This window comes from Phalacrocorax aristotelis, chromosome W, assembly GCF_949628215.1.
Source record: "Phalacrocorax aristotelis chromosome W, bGulAri2.1, whole genome shotgun sequence".
NCBI classification, from domain to species: domain Eukaryota; kingdom Metazoa; phylum Chordata; class Aves; order Suliformes; family Phalacrocoracidae; genus Phalacrocorax; species Phalacrocorax aristotelis.
Window position 1 is genome coordinate 2,290,438 of NC_134310.1, and position 21,987 is coordinate 2,312,424.

At 44.4% G+C, this 21,987-nt stretch overlaps 1 protein-coding gene across 1 annotated transcript in view; it reads right to left on the reverse strand.

The window, feature by feature from the left end:
* DCC (DCC netrin 1 receptor) overlaps positions 1–21,987 on the reverse strand; it is a 608,612-nt gene that overhangs the window by 30,757 nt on the left and 555,868 nt on the right. Inside the window, exons 22-26 of the mRNA XM_075077076.1 lie at positions 18,106–18,171; positions 14,908–15,070; positions 8,195–8,421; positions 5,584–5,700; positions 907–1,062 (exon numbers count right to left, since the gene is read on the reverse strand). Of these exons, the coding sequence (XP_074933177.1) occupies positions 907–1,062; positions 5,584–5,700; positions 8,195–8,421; positions 14,908–15,070; positions 18,106–18,171 (729 nt within the window). The remainder of the gene's footprint in view (positions 1–906; positions 1,063–5,583; positions 5,701–8,194; positions 8,422–14,907; positions 15,071–18,105; positions 18,172–21,987) is intronic.

Genomic DNA, 21,987 nt, shown 5'->3' on the forward strand with positions numbered 1-21,987 from the left:
AATAATTCAGACTTGATATGCAGTAGAGTCAAGGGAGAATTATAAGAAAATATGAGCCCTCCAACTATAATTAATATGCCAGAGCACGCTTGTTAGGCTTGAACAAAGAACAGATGGCTGCCGGTGGGGAAGAGGCTCACAAGTAAGTTGTAAAGGTGGTGCTGGGGACTCGCTGCGTGCGTGAGCTTTCCCCAGACCATGATAAGGCGAAGAACAGTTATAGGAACCCACAATCCCCAGCTCTATTACTGCGGAGGAGCAAATATGAATATAGAGCTCACTCTAGAGAAGCGCCGAGTGGGGTGAGACAGGATAGCAGTATTCAAATCTATACAAGGATCTGCAAAAGGAAGAAAATAAGCTGTTCTCTATGCCTGCTACGATCGAAACAAGAAAGAATCGGCTTAAATTTGAGTAAGGTAGATATTAAAGGAAATGTTTCGCGCAGCGAGGGCAGCTAAGCCTGGGAAGACACTGTGTGGAGAGGTCGTGTAAGTGCTATCGTGGACGATTTTAATGCGTGATGATACTAGATTCTGCCTTGGGATGAAGAAGAGCTCTTGAAGCCTGCATTTTTCTGGGAATATCCTTTTGAATAAAGCAAAGAAAATTAAAGTACAGTGAAATGACTGACAGACCTGCAGGAAAAGATAGAACTGGATTAGAAATGCAGTGATTTTTAACTTTTAAGGTGTTCATTACAGATTAGAAATCGCAACTGGAGCTGCTGCTGGAGAAAAGGCAGCCCACGGCCAGTTCCTGTTACCCAGACCGGACTTCTCCTGGCTCCCAAAAAGCAGAGCAGCACGATTTGCATTGGCTACAGCTTGTACGTCCAAATGATAGAAAGCAACCAATTTTCAAGCACTTTAATAGCAAAGAGGAGAAGAAAAACACTGTACTGACTTCTTCCTGTTCCAAAGGTCCTGTCCACAGAGAGGGTCGGGAACGGCACCGGCCGAAGGGTGAACTGTGGGTGCGGGTATCCGCAGGTCGGGGACGGCAGGATCCCGGGGTACTGGGCACTTTCTAGTGTTGGCACTGGAATGGCGCTGACCACAGCTAAAAGGAAAGAAGGAGAGAGATTAAATGAGGGCTTTTGGAAAATAAAATAATAATTAAAAAAGAATAGGCCTTAGAAGGTCAGTAGGGAAGCAGAAACAAGCACATTTCCAAAGCAAAGTACCCAAATGCTGGGTATAAAACATGCCTCTCCCACAGAAGCCATCTCTGTATAGAGGAATATGCCTCTTCAGTATACATTGGATAATTGCAAGTGCAGCCTGCAATTACTTATCTGTAAAATTAAATAGTTTTTTGCCTGGATTCCAGCTATTCAGCCACATTTCGGCGGGGGGCGTGCTTTGTATCCCTTGACAAATAAGTGAGAAGGAATGGATCAGGCAATTTAAGGGCTTGTTTCAGTTGCCTAAGCACAGGTCCCTGGTGCCGTTTCCGATGCCTTAGGAGAGCCTGCCGCCCTCAGCCGCCGCTCTGGAGGAGTGTGGCCTCCTACAACTTTTCCATCACGTCCGCCGGCTTCACGCCAATGTCCCTGACACCCTCGGCTGTCCCCGACGGCACACAACCCCTGTGTTTACCCATCAGCTGAGGCTCTCTGGGCATCATTCCCCACTCAGGAATGTCCAAGCCTGTAAGGAAGAGGGGTGAGATGTAGCAGCAAACCAGTAGCTGAAAGCTTGAAGTTGAGTTCTTGAGTTGAATTGAAGTGAAATGCTTTGATTTGAAAACCGGGATCACAGCATGATGAATTCAGGCTTTCTTCTGAGTTATATCCTTTATTTTCAACAGCCAACGCTTGAAGAATGGATGATAATAATGCTATACAAATCATAAATTTCTCTGTAGCTTTAGGAAAAACTTGGAAATTCTCATTAACGTTTTGCCCAGCTAAACAATAAGCAGAGATTTTTTGGCTCATTGATGATAAGGTTTGGCTTATCTAGCACCTTTCACACATGAATTATAAACAATGCTGTAAACTTTAAGATAGTCATTCCAATTACCTCTAGCTCCTACTACATCCATTACACAGAGTGGTGAACTGGGCTACCTGCCCAAGGTCACGCAAGAAACCATGACGGTGCCAAGGCTTTACGAGGGTGTTTTTAAGCCCAAGGCTTTCAGCAAGACAGCGCTGCACTTCCAGAGGTAACAGACAAGTGTGGAGATAAAGAAAACTCATGAAGAAATGCTAACCTGGGTGATTTGAGCTTCGGAGTTGTCCGAGTTCAATTCACCCACTCTTAGAGGAGAATTTCTACTATTCAGACATTTTATTTTGTCTGTATAAGACATTTTTATTGACAATATTTATAACATGGCTGCTACAGTGAAAAAATATCACTCTATTGAATCCTATTAAAGAACAGCTTGTTTTCCAAAGTCCATTCCTTCATTTCTTTTTAGGGGGTAGATACCTAGCACTTTCATTTTTAAAATAAGACAGGATTACTATTCATTGCAGTGCTCTGTTGCAGAGAAGCTGGAGAAAAGTAACATCAAACATTTTCAATAAATCTTTGCAATTTCAAGCAGCTACAACAAATCTGTTCTGTCATAGCTTGTCAGCAGTGAAATTTGCACTTAATATTGATATACTAAGACACTGAAAACAGAAATTCCCTGACCAAATCATGGAGCTCCCTAAACACTGGTCTATATTTAAAATGTACTGTATCATGTGGAAAAAAAAAAAGCAGCACCCAAGAACAGCTTACAGAAATGACAAAGTAGGACATTTTGAATTGCATTCAAGCACCCCAGAGGCTGCCAAAGCAACTGAGCCGATGTGTTCGCATTTCCCTGAAAAAAAGAATTGTTGTGATTTCCTGCCTTTCAAGGGAGGGGGATAAACAGAAGAATCCCTCCCCCACAATGGCAGAACCCTCTCTCCAAACTGATTTACCCTGTGAGCGTTTTACTTTCCTCGTCTGTCAGTAAAGATCACGAGAAAGCAGGAGACTTGGGGACAACACTTGAATGTGATGCCCTGCAAAGACTTTCTCAATTATTTTTCCTCTGTAAATACTCCTCTCCATACAGCAGCCTTGGTATTTATGACTGTATTTCAGTAGCGCTCGAGCCATCAAAGATATCACTAAAAACCTTATCAAATTTATCTGGTTTATGCTCTTTCCACTTCAGTAAGCAAAGGCGCATTATGGAGTATATTTGTTTTCAAAGACTGCAAATGCTGATTATTGCGACAAGCGTGAAAACTTCCACATTTGGTATTTAACAATTAAGAGTACGTGTTTTTTACTTCAGAATTACGATATTGCCTCTTCAACCTATTTAATCGCTCACTGCTGACAAACCCTATCAGTATCAGGCAAACGGAGAGAAATTAATTAAAGCATCTAATCTGACAAAGCCTCCGTTCTATTTTCTGGGGAAAGAAACATATTAAGCATAACTCAGCCTGCACAAACGCACGAAGAAGACTTTTGTAAATCTGAGTTTAATTATATGCAAACAATCGTAATATGTTGTCGCTCTAGATTAGATTTACACTGTTGAAACTATAAATAAATAGAAAAGAGGGCATCATTTGTCAAAAATGCATCATTTGACTGAAAAAACTAAATACGTTTAAAAGCAGTTTTATCTATAAGCTGTAGAGCAATGTTGACTTGTACTTAACTAACGCTGCTATTGACCCATTGTAATTACAATTGTTTTGGTTCTGATTTTGCTTATACCACTCCAACCCTATCCAGTTTCTTGGACTGCTGCCCGCCTTCAACACAGGCCAATGCAGGAGGAATCCCACTGAAAAAAGGGCAAATTGGCTGACTGTGAGGTTAGTGTGGTTACAAGATGGGAATGTTTCCAACGGCGTGGGCAGGTGGGGTAAGAGCTTTCTCTCCCTCAACCCAGAGGTCTTTTTTCCGGACCATAAAGAGGGTGGAGGCTGAAATGTGGTGCTATGTCAGAAAGCCATGGAATCATTAAGGTTGGAAAAGACCTCTGGGATCATCAAGGCCAACCCCCAACCCAACACCCCCAGGCCTCCTAAACCATGGCCCCAAGGGCCACGGCTGCACGTCCTTTGAACCCCCCCAGGGACGGTGACTCCCCCACCTCTCTGGGCAGCCTGTGCCAGGGCCTGACCGCTCTGGCAGGGAAGACATTTCCCCTCATCTCCAACCTAAACCTCCCCTGACGCAGCTTGAGGCCGGTTCCTCTTGCCCTGTCCCTGGTGACTTGGGAGCAGAGACCAACCCCCCCCTCACTCCAGCCCCTCTCAGGCAGCTGCAGAGAGCGATGTCCAGCCCAAGGTGTGAAGAACTGGAATTCAATCTCTCCCTGGGCACCTGTGGTTTATCCTTGTAAGGGCTGGGTACTGAGGCTGAGCAGTATAACCGGAATTGCACCCAAAACGAATGCAAATTGAGGGGAACCAATACTAACTCCTACTAAGTAATTCACTGAACAAAGCCATGGTTCTCTCTCTCCTCTCTCTCATTCAGCTACTTCTATTTTTTTAATATATTATTCCCTTCCACAAACCTACAAATAGGCACCTACCTTTAACCATCAGAGCTAGAAAGAAATTTTGTGATGAAACAGATTTCTGTCAGTATATGTTCATTTTTCTGAACCCAGACTATTTACACAGATGTACCAATTCCTACTGATTTTTGATGGGATCTACTTTGTGAGGTCAAAGGTAGAACTTCTAGCTAAAAGCTGAGAGATTAATCACAGGGCTGATCAGAGGAAAGGTGAAGACCCAAAGCCTCATCCTCCACCGGGAACCGGATCAGTGCCAAACCCTCTCTCCTGTGCCTGCGGGCTCTCACTTATCCCTTTCCTTTGCTCAGCCGTGAAACGAGGTCACTTCAGAAATGTAATAAGTTCTGCAAGATGGAAGAACCTACCTAACGCTCTCCAGCCTTCCTGTCTGTCTTGGGTACTTTGCTGCTTTGAAAAAGATCTATGAAATTTGTCCAATGATAAACGCTCGGTGGTCACTAAAATTTAACACCTATTAAAAATCTATTTTCTCCTCATTTACTCGGCTTTATAAGAGCGCTGCTCCGTATTCAAAAAGCTTATAGCGGCGTGGCTAACTACTATAGACAAAAGAAAATAAAGCAGAGATTGTAATAGTGACCAGCTGATCATAATTATTGATGATAACAATATCACAATTCACATCTGATTGTAAATTGTGCTGCAAAGTATTGCAAAGCCTTCCGCTCTGGCAGCTTGACCTTTTTCCCCTGTTCTTAAGGTTTTATAGTAGGAGGACAGAGGGGTCTATCCATCACTATCCACCTGGTAAAAATAGAAAAAAAATTACTCTTTAGGCTTAGCCTGGGCTCAGTCTAGCAGAAGTATGGTTTCTGAATGCTCTCCATCGTTTTTCCACCGGTGTGTTGGGAAGCCCTGGCGAGCTGCCAGGACTTTCATTTCTCTTTAGCTGAAGAAAACTTCGCTAATGCTATTTAACTTTATGAGGCATAAAGTTTGAAAGATCACGTGAGATCTTCCGCTGGGCGAGCACGGCTTGCGGGGTGCAGAAGTGGGCTGGGAAAAGGTCTCGGTACTCACGAGGGTTGTTTGGTTGCGAATCCATGGGGATCATGAGCTTGGCACGGGTGGCTCTGCGGGCAGCCAGTGAGCGCTCCAACGTGGACATGCTGCTTCCCACATCTTCTGTCTCAGGACCTAGAGAAAAACACAAGAGCTCAGTTGAAAATGCTGTAAATGAATGTTTCTCTCCACCTTATAACTAGCGGAAAGATCAATAGTTTTTTATAGAATTCAGTTATTTTAACCGATCATTAAATATCATGACCTGCAAAGAGCTGCCCAGACTATTTTGGCTGCCTTTCTGAATACAATTATCGTTTGCATTTTTCCGTAAAAGGATTAAGATATCATGTCCTCTTTTCCTTTGTCTCTGAAATAATCTTAAAAACCTCCTTCGCTTTATAAAAATATGACATTTTTCTCGTCAATTCCCTGTTACAAGCTTATTTTAACATTCAAGTGTCAAGACCAGAAAAAGGCTACGTAAATTCTGGTACCTACAAAACCCAGCAGCCAAGATTTGGTCTCTGACGTACATTTGAAGGATGAAAACGACCGTCCTTGTGAGATGCCACAAGGTCTTATGTCCTGATTGTCCAGTAATTCATGGTGGCTCTTCCAGCCTCTTGGGTTTTTTTCTACAGTAACCATGGCAATTTAAAGAGGTGCCTGGATCTTCCCCTTATTTGATCCTGGATCACAACTAGCAGAGCTAGATCAGAGAGCTGAGATACGCTGCCTAATGTCCAATCCAATTCAGAACTGTCCCAGCAGCTATATAAATTAGATATCCTGTTTAGGTATTGATATACGGATGCTCTAATTTAGTCGCATTAGTACAGGATATTTGAAGTGTTCAAAACTTCAAGAGAATACACTTGTCAGAAGGGAAGAGTGCTTGGAACCGGATGCTGGGTGGAATAATTTGCAAGGAAATAAAAGGTGTGTTTCTCTCTTCATACCTTGTCTCATATGAACCTTATATTTTGGCTACTTTTGCTATTTTAATAAACCATGGATGAATTCAGTTTAATACTGCCATACGGCTAAGCTTAACACCCACTCAGAATATTCACTCTGATGTACCCAAGCGAACACATATTCCTTAAAAAAAGAAGAAAGAAATAAAGATTTGCATGAAAAGACTACTTTTCCCCAAATCATTGCCCTCTGAATTGCAGGACTGAAATGCCAAGGCTCCTGTCGATGGCCATTCAAAGCCCTACTTGCTAGTGAAAAGCCAGGGACGGTATTACTGAACTGTGTATTATGGGATGGGAAGAAACATAAGGGTATTTATTTACGGTCCGAGGCATTTACACATAAAATGTCCAGCCCAGCCTTTGGCATTAACTCGCTCAGATGCTGTGATGACTTCCTACCACGCACTCGATGGCAAGCCTATTGCAATCAGTGAAGCTCTCACATTGATCTTCCTGGGCCCTGGATCGGCTCTCCTCCTCCTCCTCAGCAGTATTAAGCAAAGGGAATCTTCTAGTTGTGTTTTCCCAATGTCTACTCTAAGGAGGACCTTTGCATTAAAAACAACAGAAATAATTGCTGCAGCTATCTTCCAAATAGCGGACTATCAGCCCAAAACACAATGACAGGAAAAGAAAATGAGATCCATTTAGAAATTTGAGAACATTTCCTTTTGACCTTTTCTTTCCTTCCAACAACAGGAGCTACGGAAAAGGGATAAAATAATGAGAGGCATCTGAAAAAGCTGCCTTCATTATTTACATTTACATTATTTACAGCCCCGACCGATATTCCGTAATTATTTCACTCTCTCACCCACCAGCAATGGCTTCACGATGAATTCAAGGATCATCGTTTATGTCTTCAACTTGTGCGCTGTGTTTCCCCCCCTCCCCGTACACGCCACCTGCCTCTCCCAAGACTTTCTGTTATTATGGTGGAAAAAAATGTTCTCGGCTAAAGTGAAACCTGTGATGTGCTGTGTGCGCTCAGGTTAAAAAGAGGAGGAGGAAACTTCACTGGAACCACATTTTTCTTACAGAACTTCTTTCTTTGTAAGTTTTCTCAGTCTCCCCGGCCCAAATTCTGCTCCTGGGGATGCTGTTGACCTTCTTCCTGATGGCGTTCTCCCTTTGCTCCATTTTTTATTTCTTTTTCCCCCTCACTTCCTTCTCCATACCCCTTTTTCCTCTCTGTTTTTCTTAGGGTGGTATGCAAATTTGACTTCCAGTTTAATTCCTAAACATAAAAAGTTAGAATGATGTGAAAATAAAAAACAATGGGTTTTCCCCTAATTTGAAACCACTGCAAAAATCATCTAAGAACGTCTCTCCTGGCAGCCGTAGCAGAGCTGTCAATTCTTCCAATCTCCTACTGGATCTTGCCCGGTTCAGCTCTCTGTTAGAGACTCCATGTGCTGGGCTAAGGTCACTAACCGGCAATATCAACTTAATTTAAAGAAAATTTATATGCTGGTGATGGAGAAAAGGAAAATCGGGTGTACATGGAATGGGGTTGGACTAGATGACCTTTAAGGTCCTTTCCAGCACAAACTATTCTATGATTCTATGATTCTAATTCCCCCCAAATCTACAGAGCAAGTGAAAACCACCCCATTTCTGCCTCTCCTGCCCTCGGAGCCCCTCACCGGGCTGCGGGGTGCTCTTGCTGCCCAGCTGTGTTTCCGACTGGCTGTGGCTGACGGGGGTGATGTCCTGGCAGCTCTGCATCGGGGAGTCCCTTCCCGTGGGGTCCGAGCCCGTCGGCTTCTCGATGTTCTTCATTTCCATCTCCTCGTGGTGTATCCACAGATCCGGGGGTCTCAGGTCCTTCTGGCTGCCCTTCCTTTTACCAGCGCTGTGAGTTGCACGTTTCCTGCAGCAAAGAAAGATAAAATCTATCACATAAGATTGTTTTTCCCCTTTATAAGACCAAAAGAGTGATGTCTCCTTGTTGGCATCTCTCTAGGGAACCCCTCTGGTTGTGTTCTTCAAAGGACAGCAGTTTTCTTGGTGTGGTCCCATGCTTCCTGGAGTTTCATCCAGGGGATGAGCTTAGAGCTCAGCCGGGTGGGTAATTTTTTGCACTCCCTGATGCAGAAATCGGGGAAAACCAGCCTTCCTGGAAGAGAAAGGAGGTGGCCAGTTTACAGAGTGCCTGTGTCTACAAACAGCGACTGAAAACTGCCGAGCCCATTTCTACCGCATCATGTGCATCTTATACCGCCCGTAACCGCTTGCAGCATAAGATGTATTTCTTTAAATATACACTAAAGCAGTATTTTTATTATGGAAATCCAGAGCATCATTAACTCTCCTCGTTTTATGCACAGGTATTACAATACGCTCTCGTGTCCGCCAACCACTTCCTCCGCGGAGCACACACCAAAGAAAACCTTGATTTCCAGAGCACTGAGCACTCTCAGCTACTTGATACCCCTGTCTTATGCTCACCCCAAAACACAGCTGTGCACCTTCTGAAGGGAAAGGCTCTTTCCCAAATCCATGGAAAGCAATGCAAAACCTCTCACCGGCCTCCCCAGGACTCACACCACGTGCATTGATTGTGTAGGTGTGCTCAGAGAGCTGCCCCTCCTATCACACGCTGCTGGCAATGTTGTGAAAGGTGGCATGGGATTATTTTACCCAAAAAAGAACCTTGAGGGGCTGGAGCGTGTCCAGAGAAGGGCAGCGGAGCTGGGGCAGGGTCTGGAGCTCTCAGCTCTCAGCTCTCAGTGCTGGGGAGCGGCTGAGGGAGCTGGGGGGGTTTAGCCTGGAGAAGAGGGGGCTGAGGGGAGCCCTTCTCGCTCTCTGCAGCTGCCTGAGAGGGGCTGGAGTGAGGGGGGGGCTGGTCTCTGCTCCCAAGTCACCAGGGACAGGGCAAGAGGAACCGGCCTCAAGCTGCGTCAGGGGAGGTTTAGGTTGGAGATGAGGGGAAATGTCTTCCCTGCCAGAGCGGTCAGGCCCTGGCACAGGCTGCCCAGAGAGGTGGGGGAGTCACCGTCCCTGGGGGGGTTCAAAGGACGTGCAGCCGTGGCCCTTGGGGCCATGGTTTAGGAGGCCTGGGGGTGTTGGGTTGGCGGTTGGACTTCATGATCTTACAGGTCTTTTCCAACCTAAACAATTCTATGATTCTATTCTACGAAATTTTAAACTTTAAGAAATTCCAATTGTTGGAGTCAATTTCTATTCTTTGCTGAATTTACTCAGCCTGCTCTAGAAAGCAAGAGATGCGTGTCACAACCGCACCAAACATTTTGCTTTCAAGAGAAGGAACAAACACATCCTATAATTTAAAATGTCACCGAGGGTACAGCCTTGTCTTAGCCCCAGGAGCAGATGGCAAGGACTTTTTACTTCTGCGGAAATATCCCAGCCCTTAAAGGCAGAAATTGGTTTAGGTCCTTTGACTGGTCGGTACCTAAAAGCTCTTCAAGGGTCAAAAGATCCATTTTAAAGTGTGATCTGGGAAGTTAGCGGTGGAGGTAAGGCTGGGGTCGCTCAGAGGTTTTTCTTTATAGCCCACAAGAAATAAGAGTGTTGGCCTCTGGTCATAATTATTTCCTATGTTTAGTCTGTTACTTGCTAATTGCCAAAAGTTAATAATTTAAAATGATAGTATTTCAAAGAACGGGAATAAAGATCATGGAATAAAGACAGCTCTTTAATACCTTCTTGCACAGACCCTAGTACCATCCTAATTAACACCTACAAGAATAATTACGAGCACTTTCATTCAAACCTGAACATATGACCCGCCTGAAGTTAAAAACTAAAGCTGTTCCTTCTGACTCGTTCAAAAAAAAGACCGTGATTTTGGTTTAAAACAAGGAATTACTTTCTCCACTTTGGGATCCAGCAGCTATTTTTTTGTCACTTGCATTTGAAAATAATGCATTACTCCAGGCTTGAGCCACGCAAGAGAAATTTCAGCCCCAAAGGAATTTTATACAGCGCTGTAAACAGGGGGGTTCTAATGAACGTGTCATTCCAACCATAACTACAAAAGCGCTACAGCAATGATATAATTTAAAAATATATGCAATGGTCTAGCTTGGTTTATAATGGTTTTTTTTTCCTCACAAATTATTGATGTTCTGACAGCCCGTGAGTAGCAAATTGAATCAGAGCCAGGAGTGCATACGAAAAGGTCATCAATAACAAACGAAAAGAAATCCTCCCCTGGAATGTTGTGTTTATGCAATGCAGAAGTTGAGCTTCGGCTTCTGAAAATGCATCTACCCTCAATTTCAGGGGGAGGCGGGATCTTTGCTGCACGAGGCAAGCACATTGTCTCTATAGCAGAGAGTCATAAAGGCTTCGACATCGGCTTGCTCCAAACCTCAGCTGCAGCAATGGGAAGCGATGCTCCAGAAGTTCGTGTTGAGAGTTACAGTGGGGTTCAGATTTAGTCCGTCACCAATTCTATAACTGGAGCAGGGATGGGGAAGACAAGGAGCTTGGAATGGAAAAGCTGACCTGAGACAGCAGCCTTTCTGTTGTTGTTTAGTTATTTTACACCATGAAACGCGCCCAGCTTGCATACCGTAATGATATATATTTTTTTCCTAAGGATGGATATAAAAGCAGAGTTCAGCTCTGCCCTTAAAATATATATTATGGTCATGCAACCTTGAATAAGGATAGCAGAACTCAAGCTGTACTTTCAAAACAAATAAACTCTCTGGAAACTATTTCTTCTTGTCTATTCTTATAGTTGCCAGCCCAACGCCGCCTGGGCAGCGGCTCCAGCCATTACACAGCACACCCCCATAGCTCCTAACAATATACACGTGACATAGAATAATTTTTCACATACTCCAGAGTGAGATTACTCTTCATTGCCTTCGCTTTACAGTCCCATTACCCCAGAGAAAACACTTAAGGTTATAACAGCTCAGCCTAGTTTATTTTTTTAACAACTGAGGTTGTCTCCATCTGAAGATCTCAGAAATAAACTGTTCTCCTGGGCAAAACAAGTTCTTGCTCGTAAGAAAAAACAAATCCCATGGCTAACCACCCAGTCCTGGTCCGATTAGATGTCGCCTCTCACGGAGCAGGGACAGTTCCAGAGGCACGACACGGAAGCAACGGCCCCAAGAAGACGTAATCGCCTCCCGCGTGACCCCCGAGCCTCCTGCTCCGCCGCCTGCGCCGCGCTTTGAAGATACTCAATAAATGCGAACATCGCTTCACCTGAATTATCCTTCGGATGCATGGGTTAGTATTTTAGATTTCCTGCTCTGTACTCTTAACCTGGCAACAATGTGCACTTTGCATTTTGGGCTGCATTAAAGGGAATTCAACTGATATGGAGGTCCTGTATGAAAAAAAGAAAGAATACGAACCAATTCTTTCTCCGGAAAACCTGCCCTGGTGTTTACAAATGAAAAATTACTACATTTTGGCCTCTTTATTTCCTGCCAGCCACCCTGAAAAGCTGAAACACCAGTACCTGTCTCTCCTATCATCTGGCTTCATGGTCCTCTCCCCCGTGGTAAGATCCAGCCTCAAGCCGCCGTTCAAGAGATGGGGCAGAGGCTACCGAGCAGCTCCGACGGGGAGGAAGCACAGACACCAGGAGCATCTCCAGGGAACACAGCAGTGACATGCGGAGGCTCTTTAGTGGCTGCCAACTCATTCCCCATCAGTTTGAGTTTGATTACACTTTGGTTAATGCCTCCCCCGCGCCTCCCCAAATATATACTGGCACGTCCCTTTTACTTATATAGGACTTAAACTAGTCTGAGCTTATTTTTTGCAGCTTCTTTTTACACCGCTCCCCCACCCAGCGTACTAATTGGTTGGGCACTTGTTCAAGACCAGGCTTCATTTTTTAATGGTTTAAATATGCACTGTTTACCTACTGCCCTCGACGTTTCTCCTGTGGTAGTCATAATCTTGTGTTACCAGTCCATAGGCTCGTCGCTCCGGCACGTTATACCCTGAAGCCTTAAAAAATTCCCAGAAGAAGCTGGTCCTGCAGTTTGAATGTGCACTGTACGCTGTACAAAATGTATTTTACCTTATTTTAAGGTTCAACTGGAATTCATCTTCTCTAAGCTTAAGCTGCCTGGGCCAGGAGTGCACTGAAGGACGGAGCTGATGGGTGGCCCCATCGACCATCCTCCGTGGCACCACATCAGCAGACGCTGCCAGCACAGGGCGGCGAGCACCTCATGCTGCTGAAGATGTAATTACGGTGAGGATATGAATCTCAGTTACTGCAGAAGACCCTACGTTCCCCTTATGCACAACTGGGTAAGCTATTGCACCTGAATCTTTACTCGCATTTTTCTCCCATTTTTTTTTTTACTGGTGTCAAATTTTCACAGGTTTTGTACGGCTGATATTCCATTCTTCCCTAGATGGCAGAGACAGAAAATGCCTGCTAAGCTGCCTAGGTCAGTACCAGGTTATTCTGTATAATATGCTTTCTTGTGCTACGTTCAGCCAAGTTTTAATTAACTTAAGAAATATGACTTTCCTCCACTGAAGGCTTACAGGAGATTATTCCATCACCTGCAAGTTTTTGCTCTGGGGAAGGACACATGCATTATCCAACGAGGCCTGGCCTTTACCCTTGCTGCAGCCCTTTCGCTCGGTAGTTGACCAGTGATTTTAAACTAAGAACCGGCTGCCAATAAAAGCCTGAATCTAAACCCTTTGTACCACAGTGTGCATCTCCCCAGGCAGGTCAGAAACAAAGCAATTCCCACCCACAACCTCTGCTTTGAAGAAGTTCACGTTTTTTTCCTGTTGTGTTAAATTTAAGATCCACTGTTTAATTTTTACGGCCCTACGTTTCCCCCACTTTCGGTAGAGAAGGGTTGGTTTAGGGTAACTTGGGTGCGATTCACCTGCCCATAGTGTAGACATTTAGAAGTTAAACAGCAAATCCAAACCCGCCAGCTTCACATTTTTGTTTTAGTCGATGGACGGCCATAAGCGTCTCCAGATGGCAAATCTTCTGATGTCTTAAGATAAGACGAATGATTCTTCAAATGCTCCTGTTCCTCCCCAGGGGCTATAGAGGAGGTCAAAGCTGATTAATTTAAGTTTTAGACCCCCTAATACTGGATAGATGAATCTATTTGTTTCTCTTTCTTGTAATTCCCTTTTCTCTGTTAGAAACTCAAGGGAGCTTTAGCCTTGATTCACCAAACACCACTCAAAAGAATTTCCACTGCCTTCACATGACGGCCTGATTTTCAGGTGTTAGGACTCAAAATAGAAGCAGATTTTCAAATCAGCTATCATTCAGCTACCCCAGCACTCCTAAAAGCATGCGCCCTTACTTTTCTGCCTAAATGAGAGCTTTCTTATTTAAAAAAATCTACCCTCAAATATCCATCTTTAGAGAAAGGACTTCCCCTGGGGACTATAAAACACTACAAGCTCCATCTGCCTGCGCTCGCCCAGCCCAAAGCTGATTTCAGCGCACATGGGAGCCGTTCGGGCCTCTGACCATCCCTCCTTTCCTCGTGCCACACTTTTTCAAGCATCAGTTTAAATCAGTGGAATAGTGCCTTGCCCTTAGTGCAGACATTCACCGCTCTTGTGGACAAGCTATCACTGAACTTTTGCATGTTCAGTCTTTCGCAATGGTATAATAATACAATGAGGTAACAGTAAAATAATGAATAGTATTCTGGTTTTCAATTAATTAAACGCATCAAGCCCAGCTCTGTTTCAACCCCACCTCTAATTTCTCAGAAAAAATTGAAAAACCCTTTGTGCTTTACGCTGCTGCCGTTTTATAGTCTTTAAGAAGAATCCTAAAGATTTTTTCCCCCTACAGACTTCCTTTTTTTTTTTTTTCAGGTATATGAGAATTATCTGGACCAACAGCCGTTGATGCTTTTTACTGGAAAACTTTTGGAGACAGACTGTCTGGAGAGGATAACGTCCTCACAAAGGTTAGCAAGCGAGCAGGGCTGTCCCTGTTTCTCAGCTGTGCAGGGCTGCGGAGTCAGAAAGTCTGACAGCATCACCAGGCACAGACAAATACTTTCTTTTTTTTTTTCCTTTAAATCAATGGAATTGATTCTTTCCTATGTCTGAATTATACCTGGCAATATAAACAACAGAGCGCTGTGCATGGCACACTGATTTTTCAAGGCTGGTCATGTCAGGGGTACTTATTCTCCACAGTTTACCCTGCAGCCCGGGGAACGGGGACACTCACCACAAATGACCAGCTTCCCCAAGCCCACACCTCCAAAAACTACAAGCGATCCAGACCCAAATCGCAGATCAACCCCAGACCCCACGTCTCCACAGTAGAAACGTTATGGCCCGTATCTATTTTGAAGCTGAGCGTTGCTGCCTTTTCCTCCCATCCCGTGATTTGAGAACATACTTCCTCTGCTGGGCCGAGGAGCGCCTGGTGCAGATGACGGCCACCACCACCACCACCACCACGGTGATGACGCCGACGGTGACGACGATGACGACGAGGAGGTTGCTGTTCTTCTGGGGCGTGACGCTGCCGTGGGGAGGGTGCATCTGCCCGATGGGCGGCTCTGAAGGACAGACAGACAACGAGGGGATGGTTAGCGCTGGATTTGCTCCCCTCCCTCTTTAAGAGTCGCCCATAAAATAAAACACATAAAGCCTGTCAGGGGGCATGAATTCCTCTGAAAAAGCAGACGGAGGGTACAGAAGGGTGTCATAAAGAGCTGAAATTTATGTCTCGCTGCATTTCAGCGGTACAGCAAACAGGAAAATATTTAAGAAGTAACGGCTTTGCATTTTCTGGGTGTTAATAACCTGATGCTGGGAGTCAATAACTCTCAGCTCGTTTTTGTTATTATCAGCTGAAAATGGAAATACAGGGACTATGGATTTTTTTTTTCTTTATGGCCTGTAGAGTCTTTCATAGTATTTACAGGCAAACACATATCTCATGTATCAGCCAACCTGAATGGCCGACGCATTTGTCAGTACTGCATTCACCCCACAGTCAGGCCCTGGCACAGGCTGCCCAGGGAGGTGGTGGAGTCTCCAACCCTGGAGGTATTTAAAAGAAGGGCAGACGTGGCGCTTGAGGGTATGGTTTAGTGGTGGGCTTGGCAGTGATGGGTTAGCGGTTGGACTCGATGATCTTAAAGGTCTTTTCCAACCTTAATGATTCTATGATTCTATGATTATATGCTGTGCTCGGCACTGGTGAGGCCCCACCTCGAGTGCTGGGCTCAGGTTTGGGCCCCTCGGGACAAGAAGGCCCTGGAGGGGCTGGAGCGTGTCCAGAGAAGGGCAGCGGGGCTGGGGCAGGGTCTGGAGCACAAGTGTGCTGGGGGGTGGCTGGGGGAGCTGGGGGGGTTTAGCCTGGAGAAGAGGGGGCTGAGGGGAGCCCTTCTCGCTCTCTGCAGCTGCCTGAGAGGGGCTGGAGTGAGGGGGGGGTTGGTCTCTGCTCCCAAGTCACCAGGGACAGGGCGAGAGGGAACGGCCTCAAGCTGCGTCAGGGGAGGTTTAGGTTGGAGATGAGGGGAAATGTCTTCCCTGCCAGAGCGGTCAGGCCCTGGCACAGGCTGCCCAGAGAGGTGGGGGAGTCACCGTCCCTGGGGGGGTTCAAAAACTGTGTAGCCGTGGGACTTGGGGACGTGGTTTAGGAGACACAGTGGTGGTGTTTTGGTGGTTGGACTTGATGGTCTTTTCCAACCTTAGTGATATTTCTTTTACAGCTGTGCTGACCACATCCCGATGCAACACTTGAGCAGGTTAAGGGCTCTATCCTTTGACGTGATGAGCTTCCTTCATTTCAACGCAGCAGCAAGACTGGGACTGAAAATAGCATCATTTTTGGTGTGAAGTCCCAGTCAAAGTGACTTCAGGCGGTTACTTCACACTGGTCCCTTGTTTTCAACTATATTTTCAATATTGCACTGGGAATAGCGTAGCTCATATTTTTATAATCTTCATTGGTAAGGCCCAGCTCATCGTTGGGCCATATGTTACAGAGACCTGCATGAAACAGTGAGCAATCCTTTTGCTCTGTCTTCTAAGGCGATCTTACAGGCATCCTGTAGGATTACAAACTCGCCAACCTCAAAATATCTTTCCACTTAAGCTTGGAGAAAACCTAAATACTTGGTGCAATGGGAAGCAAAGGGAAGAGCTGAGCTAGAGCGTGTCCAAGATTTCGAAAGGAAAGTAACTCAAGGGTCTTCATACGGCTTCATCCCCACAATGCCCCACGTATAAACTAAACAATACTTGTCCGGGGCTTCATTTTGCTTTTAGTATAACTGAATGTGCAAGGGAAAAAGGGAAAATCTTTCCAAATAACAGTTTTAGTTAGTGATAGATGTAATTTAATTGTAATATTCTGCCTTGGTTTTCTGACCTAATATCCTTTCTTTACTTAACTAATTATGCTATTTAAACAATTTGTCCTTTTCTCATGGCTTTTTCAGGCCATTGAATACGACAAGCAGCTGCGAGTGCTATCCTTTCAGCATTACAGTGGTCTAGTACAGGAATCTCAGAGATTTTGGGGTTTGGTTTCTTTTTCATTTCCATGCTGAGTAAAAGGTATTGAAGGAATATACCACATAAAATACAGCAACTCTCAAGAAAAACACATTGTTTCCTCTCCCTACCCTTTGTTGCAGGCCCTGGAAGCTCTCTTTACTTCTCAAAAGTCAGTTTTCCTGTATTTATGATTAACTACTGTAAAGGGAAGGAGAAAAGCTTAAAACAGTGCTGCATTGGCTGCAGCAAAGTAGGACAGAAAAAGGTAACAAAATTTTGCATTCCCTCCTTGTCTCGACTGAGGAAAATAATCAGCGTGAGTTAATCAGCTATGTGCCTTGTAATTATTTTGTACTTTCAAACCTCACTTGATACCACATTTGAGGGACTCCTCTCTGTTGTTTCATTCAATAATGTGAGATGACAATCCTTCGTTAGGTAACAGAGATGGGGTCAGGGGTACGAAGCTATTGATAGCGTGTCTATACCCCAGCTGGCACTGATTAGGTTCAGTTAATTGTCGTTAATCCATAGGGTTTCCTCTCAAGTCTTCCTATTTCAGAGCAGGATTAATTAATTTAAAAAATGGTATTTTCTGCAGAAAGCTTAAACTGAAATATGTTAATATAAAATGCAGTTTACAATTCTTTTTAAGCTGTTATTTTTTTTAAAGGTGTTCCCATGGCCTGAGACCTATCTAAAGTTTCTCTTGCAATGGGATTATCACACCCAGCGACACACTTTTGGGAGTCCTGCATCAGCTGGAAATCTGATGGGTAGTTTGGGGATCAGCTTTAAGAAAGACAAAACAAATGCATAGTGTCCCCACCCTATGTTTTGTTAAAATTTCTGGGTAAAACTACTGTCTGGTTCGCAGCAGGTATTTTTGCACAAGGATGAGATTTTTCAACAGCAGAGATAACTCTTCCCTTCAAAACAGCGAGCATGCAGCCCGTGGGCATGTTGGGTGGCCTCCAACCCATGACAGAGAGGAACGAGAGCACAATAAAGAGAAGAAAAGTAGGAGGTTATCACTAAAATGGCACTTATTTACGGAGCATGGCTGGTCGAAGCCTGTATTTACCATTCAGACTGCTCCTGTCAATCAGGTTGGTGTCCACCGGCCAGTAGGACCCGTCCCCGTGACGACCTGTTGGTGGAAAAAAAATGCATCAGACACGGCGTGACAGGTAAACCAGCAAAGTCAAGTTTGTTTCTTGACAACGTTTAAACCATTAAACAGTACAGGAAAAAGTCATCCCATACGTGCTGGAGAAAATCTGTCATCAAGGCAGGCTTTGGAAAGCGCGCTGAATTTCAGCGCTTTGAGCAGCTTGACTTGTTCTGTTGGGGTTTTTTTTTTTCTTCCCCTCGTCCAGATGTGCTCGTTAGAGTGACAAACTAAGATGGGATGGCAGCATCTGCCGGTGCCCCCTCCACGGGTGGCGGGAATAATTCAGACAGCTGCTTTTGCACACAAGCGGCCGGAACTGCGGCAGAGGGACGGTGCTCTACGGAAAATCACAGACACGTTCTCCACTTGCCAGGTGGTGTTCCACCGCTATTAAGCAAGCTTTCTGTAATTTATTTTCCCGCTTTGTGGCAACACAGTTGTGGAAATACAACTCCACAACTGCTTGTTTTTTTACAAAAAGATTGCTTCTTTTCTAACCCTGACATAAAAATAAGAAAAAAGAAGGGATATGATTATTATTCCAAAAGCGTCTTGGCTGTCGAGGTAACATTTGCACTCCAAATTCATACAGAAATTTGAGGTGTTCAGCTTCTCCTCTGCTTTATTTTCTCTTATTTATCAGCTTTGGGCTAAATAGCTGCGATGGTACGTCCATGCTTCTGCCAAGAGCCCCATCTCTGCTTCCTCTTGTCCGACAGAAGGCGAATCGCAAAGGTTGGCGAAGTCCTACCAAGCTCCTCTTTGCCTCTACTGGCATGGGACTGAGCAAAGTCCATGTCTTATATAGTTTGGGGTCAAAGCCGCTCTTCTGGCAAAGACCAACCTTATGCCAACAGCATGCTCAGGTCAGACCTGAGGGTGGGTTTCGGTTGGCGGAGGGATTATGTAAAACTTCTGAAAACTTAGTGCAGGGCAGGAAATTACCAGGGATTATTGCAGATAACTTCTACATCAAACAACCACCGGCTACATCTGATCTCTTGGCAGGTTAGCAAAAAAACCCATATTTTCTCACTTTCCTGCAGTTTGTTGCTGCTGTGCACTGTTAAACAACCGCCATATTCCTCTCTAGAGGTACTTGTATTTCTGTGGATTGCAGAGAAATTCACGTGCGCAACTTTGCCTACCAATTTGGAAAGTATTTTGTGATGAATGGCCCTAAATAAATGGAAGATGATTATCATCAGAAGAGACTTCAATGTAATCATCTTTTCAATCAGCATAATTGCACAGCTACAACAACTTCATCCCAAGAAAGCAAGGTTGCAAAATGTTTAGCTGTAAAAGCAGACAAAATAGAGATAAATGTAAGGTGTGTAGCAATTCTGTTTACCAAGGTGACGCTCTAAAGCAGTCCTACTCATGGTACCACACTGCAGCGTGAATACATTGTGACCCCGGGGTTATATTGTGCTTAGGAAACCGGGTATCTCCACGGGAGATTGCTAAATGTTAACTATTTTTTATATTTAGACCACACTGAAACATCTTAGCAGGGCCATAACGCGTAGGAAAATTTAGTCAGGGTATCTGAGACGTAAAAAAACTAACCCAGCATGCCCGACTCTGAAGTTTAGTACTTCTTTAATTCATATAAGAGCACTTTTCAAGGCATTATACATGACATTTTCATTGTAAAAATGTAAACAGCTGCCCATTTAATTTCTGGCTCTACTATGGTGACTGGCACCTGGAGGGGCCGTTTATTTGGGATCACTGCAACACGGAGGCAACAACCAGGGAAAGGTTTGGGCTATGTTGTCCATCTTGGGGGGTTCTTGGGCTAGAAATGTTTCTGAAATGATTTATGTTTTAAAACCATCCCAAGGCAGCGGAGTCTTCCAGTTTTACTCCCTGAGGGTAACGCTTTCAAAAGGCTGATTAGAGGCAATTTCACTGATAAGAGACAGGAAAGCAAATAACTCTTAATAACCAGGATTTCAACAACACTGTTTGTTGGGGATAGCCAAGATGGAATTTATGGCAATTCGGCTCTGTTCTGCTATTAAGACATACAAACAGCATTCAATATTTGGATAAACATGGAGATCTAAGCACTCAGGAGATGGGAGGTAAACCTCTGATGCATTGCAAAGTTTTATATGTTAAAGGCTAGGTCCCTACCCCTAAGGATTTCCCCTGATCTGTTCCAAGCCAACACATCTCCGTGAATCATTTGTACCTCTAGCTTTCACTTGGCCACAGTTTAGGTTATATTTCCCCTTAAAAAAACTTAAATGATGTGCAAGATCATTGCTACTTTGAGGCTATTGCTTCATTCGTTTTCAAGGCCTCAGGTTTTGACTACCTTTATAATAATCTGATTTTAAAAGTAAGCTAACCTGTGTGCTTCCATCTTCAATACCTTTACTACCCTTGGTGCTTCACACTGTACTCGCTGCTGCTGTTGCTCTCCACCTCCTTCCCAAATCCACAGGAGGGTTTCTTGTCTTAGAGAAGACAAGCAGAAAACTCCTGTCCCACCGAGTTTAGATGTAAACCCTCCACGTCAGCCAGAAAGTCACGTACAAGGTGGGCATAACTCGACAGATACATCTAGATCTCATCTGGGATTTTCTGGGGTCAGACAATGGACTGCCTCTTCAACTTCCACCAGTTTCCAGGGGAGCTTTTAAAATTTGTATTATTCCACCTTTTGGAACAAGCCATTATAAAATCTTGACTAATCAGCTGTTACTTTGAGAACTGCCTTTTTTAATGGAGGTTAAACACTCTTTAAACTTGATTTTCCTACTTGTTTAATGAGTTGTATTAAAGGTGGTAACACACTTTCAGAGGTACCAAAACCTGCATCCATATGAACCTACATATCATTTCTCACCTCTCACTTCTCTCTTTAACTTCTGTTTTCCCCCAGGTCTGTTCTTCAAATGTTTCAGTAACTCATGTGTTTCTCTGAAGAAGCAAAACTGTATCTCAGGTGCCATTTTATGAAATAAACATTTCAACTTGGTCTTGTCAAGGCAAAAAAAAAATCAAGTTGTCAGTGACAACAACAGTTCTTCATCCTTTCAGGTCTCCAGCACTCAGAAACTGGCCAAAGGAAAAAAGAATTCTGCTGTCATTTTGGTGTAAATATCTTCCCTTTTTCATGCTTTACTCAAGCAGCTTCCTTATTTGCAAACTCCAGGTACCCCGGCACGGCACGGGCACGTCGGTAGACGCTGAGGGAATGCCCTCTCTTTGCAAAACGCTCACTGCAAGCAACTACCTGAGCTGGAGAGCTGGAGGGGGAATGATGCTTGCTGTTATATTGCCTGGCTCCTCTGAACTAGACATGGCCTTGCGCTACTCCTGTTGCTTTATTTTGCCTTAAACAGTCTAAATTCCAGAGAAAATAAGCTGAGTAATATTCCCATATGAGACAGCAGAGACAGTAAGTGATATTTCCTGCCCCACGGGTGTCCCCACGGAAAAGCTGAGCTCCCTGAGCTAGTTATGGTGCCGAGCACTTGGAAACCTGTTCCAGGATAGAGCAGAAGACAGAAGAAGATAGAAAGTTGCCTTCGGGGCCAAGATTGCTGCTGACCTGAAGCCGTCCTAGAAACCTGGGGGAGTAAGGAAGCTCAGACAGCGGAATAAAAGCATAGTACGGAGGACAGCTGAAAAGAAAGGGGTAATAGGAGCTTCTGCCCAGAGCAGACACCCAGACATCCGAGAAGAAGAAAAGATTCTCCTACCACCTTGTTCCAGTTTGGTATCACCTTCTGGGAAGGTAGAAATAAAAGTCAGAAGAGAGGAAGGTTGAAT